This window comes from Micrasema longulum, unplaced genomic scaffold, assembly GCF_059751315.1.
Source record: "Micrasema longulum isolate JH-2025_06_02 unplaced genomic scaffold, ASM5975131v1 h1tg000047l, whole genome shotgun sequence".
Classification (NCBI taxonomy): Eukaryota; Metazoa; Arthropoda; class Insecta; order Trichoptera; family Brachycentridae; genus Micrasema; species Micrasema longulum.
The window spans coordinates 20,132-36,259 of record NW_028277254.1 but is presented as its reverse complement, the minus strand read 5'-3'; the positions used below and the strand labels follow the sequence as shown (position 1 = coordinate 36,259).

General features: G+C 31.6%; 2 protein-coding genes across 3 annotated transcripts; both read left to right on the top strand.

The window, feature by feature from the left end:
* The first annotated feature begins 1,187 nt into the window (after positions 1–1,187).
* LOC148285201 (prostaglandin reductase 1-like) lies at positions 1,188–12,769 on the top strand. Of its 2 annotated transcripts, XM_088228544.1 has the most exons (11): positions 1,188–1,658; positions 3,805–3,907; positions 5,045–5,233; positions 6,106–6,224; positions 6,464–6,618; positions 6,922–7,033; positions 7,195–8,043; positions 8,556–8,676; positions 10,566–10,629; positions 11,940–12,042; positions 12,724–12,769. In XM_088228544.1, exons 1-7 carry the CDS (start codon positions 1,502–1,504, stop codon positions 7,422–7,424), a joined length of 1,065 nt encoding a protein of 354 aa, XP_088084670.1. In that variant the 5' UTR covers positions 1,188–1,501; the 3' UTR covers positions 7,425–8,043; positions 8,556–8,676; positions 10,566–10,629; positions 11,940–12,042; positions 12,724–12,769. The 2 variants fall into 2 exon arrangements, with proteins under 2 accessions (XP_088084670.1, XP_088084664.1); XM_088228538.1 differs by lacking the exons at positions 8,556–8,676; positions 10,566–10,629.
* On the top strand, positions 9,430–15,917 carry LOC148285200 (prostaglandin reductase 1-like). Its single transcript, XM_088228554.1, has 5 exons — positions 9,430–10,629; positions 11,940–12,042; positions 13,318–13,506; positions 14,104–14,222; positions 14,754–15,917. The coding sequence occupies exons 1-5, from the start codon at positions 10,524–10,526 to the stop codon at positions 14,831–14,833; spliced, it is 597 nt and encodes a 198-aa protein (XP_088084680.1). The 5' UTR covers positions 9,430–10,523; the 3' UTR covers positions 14,834–15,917.
* Positions 15,918–16,128: the final 211 nt, after the last annotated feature.

Sequence of the window (16,128 nt, the reverse complement as noted above, 5' to 3'; positions counted from 1 at the left end):
CTACTACCACCACCATCAAGCCATTTCCTCGTAGGGGTAGGCAGAGAGAATAGACACACACATGACTCTGCGAGGTCGGGGGCCAGTTCAGATGCCATATAAATGTCAAAAATACCGTGGTTTAATAAAATGGATTCATTAATGAATTACGTGCGAGTAAAAAGAAACACAATAAATAATATGGTACGTACATATTTATTATGACATAAAATAAATATGTGTAGGTTACTCAATTCTAGTTGAGGCAAACCAATACATTCAAAGGCTTCCGAAGGATGTGTGTAACACCGTGTTACTAACATGTAGGCCCAATTTGTACGAATCCTCTGAATCCACACGGCACGGTAAAATTAAGGTGGATTGACATTTATTATTTTATTTTGTATTTATTTAAAATTTATTCAGGGACTACTCTTAGGTGAAAATCTAGCAAAAGGAAATCATCGGATTAATCACCTTATTGCATTTGCCTGACATCAAATAAATAAATTTAAATGAAAAAAAAAATTGAAGACTTTTAATGTGCTGTATGGATTTTTACCGCTGTGTAAAATGAGCCGTATTTCCAAGTACGATTTATGGCTGGATTAAAGTATTCCTAACGCAGGTATATAATGATGTTCAAATTTACTATTAAATACATTTTTTTCGTTTTTTTGTTTCATTTACTTAGAGATACAATAAGATAAAAAATATATAATTATGGCGAACGGTTATGCTGCGGTAGCAATTCCTGTGAATTCGGGTAAATGTAGTATAATCTCGGTGCTGATTAACGGTAAATGAAGTATTTTAGTGTACGCATTTAAAATATAATATCGTAAATATAAAACATGGATTAAAAACAAAATAATAAATAAAACAAAATGTTTTTGGCATTATGATGTTTATATAGGTATACATTTATTAATAAATCGGCCGTCTAGCAATCGTCAAGCATCTGTCGGAAAGTTCAACTTATTGTTATCTAGTTCATCTTCCAACAATTCCAAATACAACTTGGTATAAAAGAAATCATATTTTTTGCGAACTCGCAGTAACGCCGTCGTGTATTCACTTTCGTAGCGGTGACGTATGAACTGCGGCCGAATTTTCGTATTGTCCCAGCGTTTATAGCCTTGTTTACACGAGGACAATACAATGGATATGACAATATTGTCATGTCCCAGATCCGTGGACAGCCTCGACCGCGCAGAACCACGTGTAAACAAGGCTTTAACGAAGGTGATTCGTTCGTGTTTGCTAACGCTATCACATTCACCTTGAATATCATTGAACTTTGCACTTGCGTCAAATTTAGGCATTGTAGTTGGTACCAAAGATTATAAAAATATACTAGTTGAAAGTTGGTACTTTGGTAGTTTACTAGTTACGATGTCTCAGTTTATTTTTACTATTGCGTCAAATTACTTATGAATTTACTTTGTCTCTACGCGTCTACGGTACTTTCCGGTAAATGTAAATACATAAATAGTGCTGTGTGAAAATATAATTCGTGACAATGAACAGTTTACCCGCGATAAATTTAATTAGAAGATTGTATTCTACTTCGTTTTCAAAAGCAAAAAAATATGTTTTTGTCAAACATTTTCAAGGGGAGCCCAAGAAAAGTGACTTCAATGTTGTTGAGGAACAACTTCCCGCCCTCCAAAATGGCGGTATGTTTCAAATGTTGACACTCTTCACTCTTAATCCATCGTTGGGTTGTTTTTTTTTTAATCGAAGAAAATAAGTAAACTTTCCGTTAATTAAAAAAAATGTGCTGCATGATAATTCGAAGATAACCTACAAAAATTTACAAAATGTTTGTTTACAAGATCTTTGTTATTGTAAAATAATATTGATTTTATTCATATTACATTATAACTTTTGTGAAATCAATGCACAATTATTACTATTTAGTAAAATTCATTCCATATGCCCATTTTTTAAATTAATATTTTTCGTGCATAATTTAAATTGCAAATTTAAATCTTTTAAAGTACGAATTTTTTGTAAGTACTTTTTGACTGTATATTTTCTTAAGTACATATTTAACAGAGTGGTAGTCCGCCTCACGGTCTGGTAGTTAGCGCACTTGCCTATAATGCATTAGGTTTCGGGTTTATTTCCCAGCAAGGTTGTCATAAAATAATAATTTGAAATGGGTATTATTTCATAGTCCCTGAACTGGCACTTAAAGCCTAAGACTCATCTTGCCTTCGTGTATATTTATTTGTTTATACTTTTACATTGTTTGTATTCTTTTTTTATACAGAATAATGTTTCCTTACTGGGGTGTCCCGTGCGGAAGGAAACATTTTACAAAATGTGAAACATGCCTTAAATTAGCTATTTAACAAAATTAACATAACAATAACAATAAAAAAAACGTAATTAATCCAATTTACCTAATTATCATTAACATAATAAACAATAAACAATAAAAAACTAAAATAATCATAAAAAGCAAAACCAATTTATACAGACCAATAGAAAAAAATTCATAAACAGTACACACATTTTACCTATTTAGCTTGATCCACTCATCGATCCGTGTGCAACCCACCTCCACTATCCATTTCTTAATAGCAATTTTATATTGTGAGAACTTACTAATTGTCCTTATGGGATAATGGAAGTAGATTGTACACTTTAACCGAGTAGTAGGCCAATCCTCTTTGACCGAAGGTTGTGTTTATTTTTTTATTTTTTTGAAGCATCAGGGTGGAGTATCTAGTAACTCTTGTATTTGTAACAGAAGGTAGATAATAATGTTTACGTGCGTATAGTAACAAAGCTTTTACATAAAGTTGTTTTATAGATTTTACATAACCATATTATCAAGATATGTTGCGATTGATGTACCAATACAGTGCCCTATGTACCATTAGGAGCGAACAAAGGGAGGATAATGATTTTAAATTAACTTATTTATTGTTTTCAGTATCTTTATCTCATCGTCACAATTAGGGTTGCTAACTCAATCCACCGAAAATCCTGGAGGTAAAATTAGAAACAACTAAAATGAAATATTAGTTAGTAGATTGGGATTAATGGATAAATACAACATCGTTTTAATCCTTTCTCACATTCATTTTCACCAGAAAAGGCGGATGGAAAATATGTTTCTGTGTGTGAAATAGAACGACAAAGTATACCTTTGTTTTATTATTGTTATTATCACATTGTATAAGATTTATTATTATTATCCTGAATAAGGAAATCGGGTGGAGATAAGCCCGCCTGGTTTTGTAGTAGTTGGTGCATTCACCAACTACTACAAAATTATTTTCGAGGTCGTGGGTTCGATTACTGGCAGGGTGGACTGTTTGAACTGCGGCGTTTCAGTGTAAGACTGATCAACTTACCTTACTTAGATGATTGAAATACGCTGAATTTTTACGCTCAGTTTACAAACGCAGTGCCCCTGTGCACCACGGAGTGCGCGGAAAGGGGAATGATGATGATGACATTCGTGGTAATCATACAGAAATAGATTCCGAGTGATTTTATCTGCATGTCGGGAATTCTGACTCTCCTGAGATTAAAAAAAATATAAGCTTATTCCCGGGAGGATCCCGGCATTCCGGGAGGGTTTGCAACCCTAGTCACAATTGATCTTCACAGGTCGCAGCGACGTCAGGAGCTTGCATAGCACTGACCCCCACCACTAAGAATCTCTATCCCAACCACCTATGGTAGTTAGGTACCTGTTCATCTTTAAAACATTTTTTATGGCTATAGAATTGAACACAAACAAAAGTTGAGCCAGAAAATATTTTAAATGTCCTTGTTTTTTATATACTTTATTATTGTTTCCAGAATTTCTCTGCAAAGCTGAATATTTGAGTGTGGACCCATATATGAGGGCATACATGATAAGATATCCCGAAGGAACTGATATGATTGGCTCTCAAGTGGCGCGGTAAATATAATTTAATTGTCGGAGTACATTAATGACTGAGGATTAATTAATAATTTTCATATTTACGGCTAGAGAGATTAGATATCTTTATAAGATTTCTAACTTTGCAAGTCACCGTAAATACTGAAAAATTAGATATTTACTGGCTTATAATATTAACATTACATTGCATTTTTATTTTATCACATTGAATAGACCTAAAGGCGTATTAATTGTAATGATGGTTTATTATTGAGATCATCGGGAATCAAACCGCAAACTTTTATGCAAGAGACAATTGTATTAGCCTATACATTATGTTTTAAAGTCTAATGATTTTGATAAATATCAATAAAATTCCTTGGTTAAGTTTTAATTATTTTTATTTTGCCCAACTAGGGGTTTCCCCTAAGTAAGCATCTTCAAGACTACAATTTTAATGGTATTTATCAAAATCATTAACTATGGAGTTTTATCAAGAAATACTGTCAATTTTTTATTTTTTTTATAAACTAGTAAAAACTTCTGTTAAACGGGATCACTCTTTAAAAACTAAATGTTTTCTTCCTTATTAAGAAATAAACAAACATAAAAATAATTATGTAAATTTATGCCTAGGGATGTTTTTGGAAAGATATAAAAGAAATACTTAAAGAGGATAATATTTTAATTTATTAACATAAACGGCAAATCTGCCTTTTAAAAACATTAATAATACTAACATATTTGGCTTAATATATGTATATTTTTTAAAACATAAATTTCCTTATTCCCAAGGTTTATAAAAAAAAAAATTAAACCTAAAAATTATACAGCATATTCAGTAGAAAGTTTAAATAATGAAACATTCTACAGTAATACAACAAGAAAATCATAAGTACTGTTTCATACAGCTGGGCTAAGTGAATAAAAAACTGTATATATTATGAAATGCATGAATAAATAAATATAATTACCATTCAACCTCTTTGAAAAAGTTCAAAAGGTACTTTATATTTGTAATTTGAATGGACCTTAATTTCATAAAAAATATATTCATATATTTTGTACCTTTTTATTCTTCATTGTTGTGTTTTAGGGATTACATAAAATCTATTAGTTGCCGTTACAATAAATGAAAATATGATCCAAAGGTTATTAATAATAAATTAATTTTAGGATAGTTGAAAGTAAAAATAAGGATTTTCCTGTTGGTAAACTCGTAGTTGCAAATTACGGATGGAGAGATTTGACTATTGATGGTGGAAAACGATTAGAGAAGGCATCCTTAACAGCCCCCACATACCTCCTACCAGATATTGGAAACCTTCCTGCGTCATTGGGACTCGGAGTTTTAGGAATGCCAGGGTAAGCCGTGTATTTTAGAAAATCAGACTATTTAATGTGTTATTTAGAACAAGTCCACTGCATAGTGGAGTTTTCAGTTAGGGCTACAAACCTTTTTTGTAGCAGTCAAGTTTTACTGTTTTATGACCTATTAATCAATAAAATATAAGCTTATAATGATTGTAAAATTTATCAATAGTTAAATAAATTGATAATATTTTCTCAAAAATAACACACTATGAAGTTAATGTATTCACTTCATTTTAAAAATGACAGAATGAGGGAGCTCAGTGCTATGGGAAATCGAATATAAAAATGTTTTCTTACCCGCGGTAAAAATTGGAGCATTTAATTGTATGGCAATGTTTCTCTTAAATGTATGAAAAAATATACAAAAATGAACAACCATATTTTTCAGACCATAAGACACACTTTTTTACTCTGAAAATTCAACAAAAAATTGGGATATGTCTTATGGTCCAATGCGCCTTATCGTCCGAAACATTTTTTTTATTCTAAAAATTTATAGATAAATTTTAGAGTGTGTCTTATGATCCGATGCTATTATTTATGTTGAAAGCATTAACTTTATGGTCAAACATTTTAAATATTAAAACTACTTAACAAATAAAAAAATACCCTGAACTTCCTCATTGTTTAAGGGCCATGCAATTTCCTTTTTATATATATTCATATGTATTTTTAAAAACATTGAAAAGCAAACATTCAAAGTGACTAATACTTCAACATTCAAAATAATGAACTTAGTTAAGCAATTGTGATATTTTTTGTTCTCACCTAATTTATAGGTAAAATTTACATTTACTGGATTGAGCACCTTGAAATCATTAAGTGAATTTATCCAATTTTTTTTCTGTATCGTCTTTACTCAGAAACACATCCTATTTTGGGCTTTCGGAGATCTGTCAACCCAAGGAAGGAGAAACAGTTGTTATATCAGGTGCAGCTGGAGCAGTTGGTTCTCATGTGGGTCAGATTGCCAAGATTAAAGGTTTGGTCCTATTGTTATTGTATTGTTTGGAGTGGGGGTCGGTGCTTCATAAATTCCTGATGTCACTGTGTAGATCTATTGTGACAGGTCCCCTTAGTTTGAATCTTGCTCTCCAAACCTAGGTCTTGTGAGTGCTTTGACATCTAAAGCTAAAGTATAACCTCCTAACCAGGACCAGTGAAACCAAGGTGCTCTCATATGTCTTTTGCATTATCTCTTAGCTTTAATTTTTTTTACAGGATGCAAGGTCATTGGGTTTGCTGGCTCTGACTCTAAATGCAAATGGCTAACTGAAGAAATGGGCTTTGATCATGCCTTTAATTATAAAACGGTGAATCCTAGAAAAGTTTTGAAAGAAGCTGCCCTAAAAAGAGTTGATTGCTATTTTGACAATGTAAGTTGTTAAACTTATTCATAATATACAGTCATGATGCAAAAACTTGTTTTCGATGTGGTATAATTAAATAGAGATGACACTTTATATACCTAATGTGAATTTTAAATATTGTTCTCAAAATTATAGAACAACATTGCTGTGCGAAATGCGTAGTAAAGTAAAAAGGACTTACTGTTTTTGTCGCTTACTCTGAGTTCAAAGCTATATTTATTTATGCATATTATAACCAGTACCTATGTTGAATGGAATTCAAGTCGGGTGCTGCATTAGTGTATCAATGTTTTTTTTTCCATTTTAAAGGTTGGAGGAGAATTGAGTTCTGTTATAATTAATCAGATGAATCGTTATGGAAGAATCGCAGTATGTGGATCTATTTCCTCATATAACGATGACCCATTTAAATTACCTAAAGGTATATTATTTTTTTACGAACCTTTATTTTAAATATTTATAATTATATTATCATGAATATACCTGTTGATGGGATAAATAAAACTGTTTTATCGTAAATGTATAGTATAAAATTATAGGTTTTTAATGTTTAAGATAATAATATTATTGATTTAATTGCAGTGCCAATCTTGCAACCTACTTTGGTATTTAATGAACTAAAGATGGAAGGATTTCTTGTTAATCGTTGGGTGTCAAGGTGGAATGAGGGAATTCAACAAAACCTCAAATGGATCCAGGAAGGAAAGCTCAAGTACTGCGAAACCGTAACCGATGGTTTTGATAACATGTTTGAGGGTTTTGTTGGCATGCTTCGAGGAGAAAATACCGGAAAAGCAATTATCAAAGCTTAAGTAGACTTTTACAAATACAAGATAATAGTTTTAACACACATATCTATGTCCAAACAAAGAGACAAAAAGACTTGCAACTTCTATATTTACATACTTTACAAATAAAACCAACCATAAAATATCACGTAAAAATAAGTCATACTTTTAATATGTTTTTTTATATGTAATTGTGTTATATGTTTTTATTTATTGCATTTCATATTGTTGTTATAAAACATTAGGGAATCCTTAAAAAGCCAGTATTTACTGTTCTGTAATGTTTTTTTACGTATTCTATATTTCCATTCCTACCCAATTAGAGGCTTTTACTAAAGAGAAGTTGTACCCTGTCAACTTTATAGCTTGTCCATCTCATTGGTTTATAAATAAAATATATTTTCATACCAAATGTTTTATTGAATATATTATATTTTTATCAAAATATTTTTGTTTCAATATCGCTATAAAAATCATATTATTATAAAATATGTTACAATCTTTTCAAAACCATACCAAATATTTTATTTTTTTAAAGTTCCTATAAAAAAATACACCACTAATAAAATTGCTTATTTTCAAAGAGAAAGTGATCATCAAATCTCTTCTCCCGAAGACAAAAGAAAATCCATTTGAAAAAGAGGTAAGAAGGTGTGTTTTTTGTTTCTTTAATTGTAGGAATAGGTAATATTGTATACATGATGACTTAAATGTCGGCAAATTGACTTTTTTATCAGTATAATGTCATACGAAAGATTCAGAATAGAGGCATGTGGACGAGATTGAAATGTGACTGATATACAAAGATACAACATAATATTTCGACGGTGCTGAACATGCTTTTCGTTAAGCAAAGAATAATTTTAAATGCGTTAGTATTAATATTCTCGTTACCTGAATTTGTTCAGTAATATTCAGTGTAATATAGAAAAAAAGGTGTTCATTTAGAAGAAAAAAAGAAAAGTATCATGTACAATAAATAAATAACAAAATTCATTCCTATCTTCGAGGAGAGGTGAATGTTTCAGACTCCCAAAAACAAGTATCGAAGCATCCTAGAACAATCAGTACCTAGAGCCGGACCTACCATTGTTTCAGTTGAGAATAATATGCTCGTATTAATTTAGTAATGTCTATATTCCTGTCGCTTTTCAGTAAGTGACGGGATGCTAGCGCCCCTTAGATCCGGTGCTGTATGTACCAGAAAGGACTCAAGATGTTTAATGAGTTGCCGAAAGAGATAAGGGATGCTGAGTCTATCGCATCATTTTATGAGGTGGGGATTGTTATCATTAAAAACAAACATTCATATATGAAGCTAGTGTCATCTGAAAGAGTCTAAATTAATACTATTTAAAAAATACATATATTGTTTCTAATATGTTCATCCTCATCATCATACCCTTTCTGCACCTAATGGTGCATAGGGCACTGCATTGGTACACCAATCGCAGTGTATCTTGATACCAGTCCAGGGACTATGAAATATTCTAGTGTGAAAAGTGAAAACACCTTTTTAAATAAATATTTAATGTAAACCATGTCGGGAATCAAATTTGAGACCTCTGGCGTGGTAGGCAAATGCGCTGACCACTACACCACGAGGCCGACAATAATGTATATATGCAATATGTTAGTTGGTTTATATTAGTTAAGGAATTTCTAGATATATTTTTTTTATACAACTATCTTAATAAATACAATGCATTACAATAAACATAATAGATTCATTATTTTATAATCAGTTGCCAAGAAAAATGTTTTAAATACTCATTTGACATCGTATCTGCTCCAAATTTAACTTACTCTGTTCCCACAAAAGTCAACAAATGGAAGAGTTGAGGAAATGTGGATGTTTAAACATAGGCAGAATGGTAAATGTTACACGGTGTGTAAAGTGGCTACTTGAAACCAGCCAATGATACATCATAAGCCCCGTAAATGCCTTGACTTCCATATTCCCTTCTCAAAATGTTTTCCTTTTCTTTTGCAACAAATTTAGGCCTTAGTAACTCCCTAGGGAGGAAATCTAGCCGGTCTGCAAACATTTAGACACACTCAAAACATTGTTGTATCATTTGGTTTACTGAATACTTCAAAAAACCTTATTTAGGAGTTTCTGATAAGATATAATTACTAACTTCGTAGCCGCCTATAATATTTACATATCTATGTAAGTAGTAGTAACATCAATATGATAAACAGGTTAGGAGGTTAGTACATCCATACATTCTATTTATACACCGATAAACATACAATGACACATCATTTTGTTAATTGTATTAAATCAACTTTTTTAAAGACACCAAAAATCTAAATAGAAGATTGCAATTAATATGACCGGGGAACATAAAACCTAAGAGAAGAAATCTAAGAGTCGACCATCAATAAATATTTGTAACAAAAAATTCACTACACTGTTGATCATCAAAAATCAAATTGAATTATTATGATCCCACTGGGAATCATACCCATAACCCAGTGCAAGGCGTAGGTGCTTTTTAGCCATTATTCATCATTCATCCTTTCCGCACCTAATGGCGCATATGTCACTGCATTGGTTCACCAATTGCAGCGTATATTGATCATTTTTTGTTATATGAAGGTAAAATGATCAGTCTTACGCTTCAGACGCCAGTCCAGAGACTATGAAATATTCTAGTGTAAAAACACATTTTTAAATAAATATTTCATGTCGACCATGTCGGGAATCAAACATGAGATCTCTTGCATGGTAGGCAAATGCGTTGACCACTACACCACGAGTCATTACAGATCCCTTATCATAGAATCACAATCTAAACCTTTGTTTTCCTTTTTCATGCATAGTCATCTGAGAGTTTTTAGTACAAAAATATCACCAAGTTTTTTTTCTTAAATAATTCAAACAGTCTAGTTTGAGCTGTTGATGCTAATTGTTTCAATCGTGCCCGTCAAGCAAATTACTATACTACAAGGGAGGGGAGGAATGTTTATTGAAATAAATATATAACATTTAACACATTTGTTTTTTTACATAGAATAATTATGTGATTGCACCATGAACGAACACTTTTGACTGTCAATCAGTTTAAATTCAAAGAGCTACCCGGTAGCTGAATCAATCAGTCTCCGGCATTCAAAATGGTCAAAGCTAGAAAATATGTTCTTGTGAAACACTTCCAGGGTGAACCCAAGAAAAGTGACTTCAAAATAGTAGAAGAGGAACTCCCTAGCCTCGAAAATGGCGGTACGTTTCAATTCAAGAAATTCAATGTCATGTTTTTAATTTCTTCTATTGGGTAAATCATATGGTCTCAAAAAACTGGCCAACTCAATCAAATCATCGTGCCATTTTGACGATTTTTTTTAAGGATCTGACCCCGATGACAACTCATACAAGACAATATTGGAACGGGTTATGGTCTCTTACGAGTCTTGACGTAATTTTTTTTATACTTACTAATGATATTTGCATATTATAACTGTCTTCTAATTTAATTTGCCCTATTTAATATTTTTCGTATTGTTCTTGCAATGTTCTTTTAAGACTCAACCACCTTCATTATTTGATGAAAGGAAAAAATCTTCTATATAAATATATTTCAAGTTCATTTGTTAGTAAAACTTATTTGAAAAACAAGTAAGTTAATTTATTTACATGAGAGAATGAAATCAACACCAACTAAGTTCTAGTAGGTATTGATGAAATACTAAATTAGAAGTTCATAAAAAATAACTGGAAAATTTAATAAAATAACTAAATTATTGGATTTCTGAAAACATACAAATTTATCATCATGAGAATAACATTAACAAACTATGTTTTACAAATAATATAACATGTAATTTTATCTTATCGATAAGAAAAAAATAACCTATAAAATGCTTATTTACAAGATGTTTGTTATTTAAAAAAATGTTTTTCACCTCATGTTTTTGAAATCCAATCCACAATCATTTAGTTTAATCTTTGTATTTGTTTTCACAGAAAAACATATTTTATATTACAATTTGTCAATATTTTCAATATTTTTGTATGTAATTTAGATTGCAAATTTAAATAAGTACCAATGCATTTTTTGTATGCAACTGTTTGTTTTATATATTTTTTTTGAGTAGTTATTTAAGAGAGTGGTAGCCGACCACACAGTCTGGTAGTTAGTGTACTTACCTAGCATGCAACAGATCTCGGGTCCAATTCACGGTAAAGTTGAAATGAATTATTTATCAAAAGGGGCATTATTTCATAGTCCTTGAACTGGCATCTTGAGCGTAAGACTGATCATCTCGCCTTTGTGGATATGACAAATTATCAGGATACGTTGCAATTGATGTACCAATACAGTGCCGTATTAGAGCCGAACAAGGGAACAATAATAATTTAAAACTTCCTCATAAATTTATTTTCAGAAACTTTATTCTTAGATAGGTACATACAATAGTTTGTAAGGCTGTTCATCTTTAAAACAATTTCGTGGCTAAAGAATTGAACATAAACAAAAATTGAGTCCTAAAATATTTTAAATGTCTTTTTTAAAATTTTATTATTGTTTCCAGAATTTCTCTGCAAAGCTGAATATTTGAGTGTAGACCCGTATATGAGAATGTACATGAAAATGTATTCTGAAGGAACTGTTATGATTGGCCCACAAGTGGCGCGGTAAATATAATCTAATTGTTGGAGTACATTAATGACAGAGGATTCATATTATTCCTGTTAACTAGCAGGAAACAGTCTGCTATCTCTCTGTTCATGCTATAAAGTTCCGGACCTCATTTAATTGATCCCCCGTGTCTCATTTCATTGGCCCTACGGGCTTCAGTTGATTAGGATCTCAGACACCTGGAAATATGGCCCCTTGAATTGAAATAAGCAATTAAAATATTATAAAGAAGAATCTGTCATCCAAAATAATGCTACCTGAACCACACAACATATTCAGATAGGTGTTTCAAATATCCACAAAAAGTTCAGTTAGTCACCGATCAAAATGTAAATGTAAAGAATATCTCCAATTTGAAATAATGCTACCAGGGCCCCGATTACAATGGGAAGTTAGCATTTATCTTCAATTTTATCTACGAACTAAAATTAAGTTTTCTGTATGGAAAGCAGACAGAGAAGCGGACACGTCATGCATATGCATACATTTTTTTCTTTAAAACAAATTTTACCAGTGAAGATACTTTAAATGTTCATGCAAATATACTCATTTTCATACACAAATATCGATTTGCCTTTATAGACAGTCGAAGATAACTCTGTTAACTTCCCATTGTAATCGGGGCCCAGCACCACACAATATATTCAGACTTATTTTGGGTGTCATAATGTTTACAGCTTTACCACTACTCGCCTGCACTCCGTCAATTTATATACAATCAACTATTAATTTTATTTTATTTCACTGTTTTTATAATGTTCAGAGGTTCATTGTTTGTGACAGGCACTGTGGCGCAGTTGGTTAGACGGCTACCTGTGAAATTGGCGTCGCGGGTTCGATTCCTGCAAGTTGCAAGAAAAAAATTCAAGAAAGATTTTTTCTCAATAGGTCTGGGTGTTGTGGTGTATTTTTCATAACCCCCTTCCATATCCCTTATTTCCCACCTGCTGACAAGCCTCTAAATAGAGACTTAGCGGGTTTATCCTTTAAAAAGAAAAAAAATAGTCCCGACCCTAGGAATTTCCTGTGTTTAGACAGGACCTTTATTATTATATGTGTTTTTTCATTAAATTTAAATAAGTACTTAAGATCAATATATGCATGTAATTTTAAGGGACCTTAGTTTCATAATAAATAAATTCATAAACCTACTGTTTATATTTTTATTCTTTACTGTTTTGTTTTTTTGGGTTACAAAAAAGCCATTAGTTAAAGCTTTTAAAATGAATGAAAATATGATCCAAAGATTTATAATGATAAATTTATTTCAGGATAGTTGAAAGTAAAAACAAGGATTTTCCTGTTGGTAAGCTCGTAGTTTCATATTATGGCTGGAGAGATTTGACTATTGACAGTGGAAAACACTTCGAGAAGCCATCCTTTATAACTCCCACATACCTCCTACCAGATATTGGAAACCTTCCTGCGTCATTAGGACTCGGAGTTTTAGGAACGCCAGGGTAAGCCATATATTTTAGGAAGTTGGACTATTTAATGTATTATTTAGAACTAGTCCACTGAGTAGTGGAGTTTTTAGTTGGGGCCTTTTTAAAGTTTTTTCTCCTAAGTTTTACTGTTTCATGGCCATAATAATGAAAGTAAAATTTATCTATTGTTTTAAAAAATTTTATATTTTGTCAAATATATCATACTAAAAAGTTAATGTACTCGTATTCATTTCAACAATGTTTTGAGTATGTCTAAATATTTGTAGACAGGCTGGGTTTCCTCCCTAAGGAGTTATTTATGACAATTCGTAAGCCCTGTAAATGCCTTATCCATATACCCTATCAAAATGTTTTCCCTCTCTGTTGCAACAAATTTAGTATTCATTTCATTTTAAAAATGAGAAAATTGTTTTGTAAAGGGCCACGCAATTTTGCTATTATGTATATTTTTAGGAACATTGAAAATCAAACATTCAAAATAATAGGCTCATTGAAGGAATGTTGATTTTGAAGTATTTTTTGTAAATAACTTTTATACTGTATTGTGGACCTTGAAATCATTAATGAATTTATCCATTGATTTATTTTTTCTGTTTCGTCTTTACTTAGAAATACATCCTATTTTGGGCTTTTGGAAATCTGTCAACCTAAGGAAGGAGAAACAGTTGTTATATCAGGTGCAGCTGGGGCAGTTGGCTCTCATGTGGGTCAAATTGCCAAGATTAAAGGTTTGGTCCTATTGTTATTGTATGGTTTGGAGTGGGGGTGAGTGCTTCATAAAGCGGCGGCCTCCGTGGTGTAGTGGTCAAGACGCTTGATTCACGCTCGGAAGGTTCCGGGTTCGATTCCCGGTGAGAACACAAAAATTAAAATGTGATTTTTCTCAAGCCTGGGTGCTCTGTGATGTAATTCACCACTGTAATTAGGCCTCCTGGCCTGTCGTGGTGCAAAAAAAATGTAAAATGTAAAATAAATGTAAAAATGTAAAATAAATAAATTTCTGATATCATCGTGACCTGTGTAGATCTATTGTGACAGGTCCCCTTAGTTTAAATCTTACTCTCCAAGCCTAGGTCTTGTGAGTGCTTTGACATCTAAAGCTAAATTTTGACCCAAGACCTAAGACCTTAAAGAACCTGGCGATTAAGTGAGACCAAGGTGCTCTCATATGTCTTTTCTATTTACCTTATACTGAGTATCGTAATTATATTTTTGTATTATATCTTAACTTCAAACATTTATTATTTCATTTTTTACAGGATGCAAGGTCATTGGATTTGCTGGCTCTGACTCTAAATGCAAATGGCTTATTGAAGGAAGCTGCCCCAAAAGGAGTTGATTGCTATTTTGATAATGTAAGTTGGTTGTAACCTCAGAGTAATAATGCGCCAAACTATAAAGGAGCCCAACCGTAGGAAAACCATTCTATGACTATTGGGTATTAAGTTAGCTACAGTTCGTAGCAAAAAAATGGGCCGTACTCAAGTCGAGAATTGTCAAAATTAATTTGCATTGTAAATATTTGTTTATATGTACCTGTGTATTTATTGCAGGGTTATTCCAAATTATTTTTCTAAAATTCGCCTATATTTATTTTATAAAACTAAAAAAAAGGGGTGTGATTATTTTTTTATTTATGTATTCATTTTATTCACAATATACTTATGCTACATTTATTGAGACATAAATCCCAACTCCATGGAACCAAAGTCCTTTGTTGAGTTTGTTTGTTTGTTTGTTTGTCCGTCACATCTCTGAAATGGTGAAACGTAGCGACCTGAAATTAGGACACGTCATTTTAGATGCGATTTGAAGGTTAACATTGCTATTTTCAAGTAAAATTTTAATCGACCTCTACTCAATAAAAAACTCAAACTTTATATGGATGCCTAGTGCGGCCCTGACATATTGCCATAATATTTAAAATACGGTTGAGTCAAAAACAGTGCAGCTTCCTTTCAAAAATACATTTTTGCAAAAAAAAAAACAAAAACTGTGCATATTAAATTACCGTCTCTTTATGTTCTGTCAAATGTGTTGTGAAAATAATTAATGACTTATTCTAAAAATTAATATATATCATATCAGATAGGTATCTCAATGATATTTATATGAATTTTATACTATTATACAATTTGAGAATTTTGGCATTAAAAATTTAGAATGAAAAATGGTATATGGCCACATTGTTTGAGTCATAATGATCTTCAAAAACCTGAAATAAGATAAGATACTATGAACTTTATAAATATAATCATCTTCAATATCTTTGATAATAAAAGATATTTAAAGTCTTATCATTTTATCATTGCGTCAAGCATTTTTTTTATTTTAAAATTTAATGGTTTTTATGTAGTGATTCATTAACTTAGACCGATTTATAAATATTTTTTGTTTTTTAATAAAAATATTTCAAAAAAGATTTTCTTTTTGTTTCTTTTCAAGCTTTTACCCACGGCTTCGTTCGCCTAGTATTAGGAAGAAACTTGTTAATTAATTACTTTTGTCTTTAACAATGAGAATTTTCTCAATAGAATTATATATTTTTTCAGGATAAAAAGTAGCCTGTATCGATTGCCGGTCCTCCAACTATTGCTCTGCAAAAAATACGACGGTCCGTTAGTCTATGACGAC

Bases quoted from the DNA above. Each gene is read 5' to 3' on its own strand.
- LOC148285201 (XM_088228538.1), top strand. From the start codon at position 1,502: ATGAACAGTTTACCCGCGATAAATTTAATTAGAAGATTGTATTCTACT. The intron at 5,234-6,105 runs GTAAGCCGTGTA...GTCTTTACTCAG, and splicing joins GGAGTTTTAGGAATGCCAGG to AAACACATCCTATTTTGGGC. The intron at 6,225-6,463 runs GTTTGGTCCTAT...TTTTTTTTACAG, and splicing joins TCAGATTGCCAAGATTAAAG to GATGCAAGGTCATTGGGTTT.
- LOC148285200 (XM_088228554.1), top strand. From the start codon at position 10,524: ATGGTCAAAGCTAGAAAATATGTTCTTGTGAAACACTTCCAGGGTGAA. The intron at 10,630-11,939 runs GTACGTTTCAAT...TATTGTTTCCAG, and splicing joins CCCTAGCCTCGAAAATGGCG to AATTTCTCTGCAAAGCTGAA. The intron at 12,043-13,317 runs GTAAATATAATC...AATTTATTTCAG, and splicing joins ATTGGCCCACAAGTGGCGCG to GATAGTTGAAAGTAAAAACA.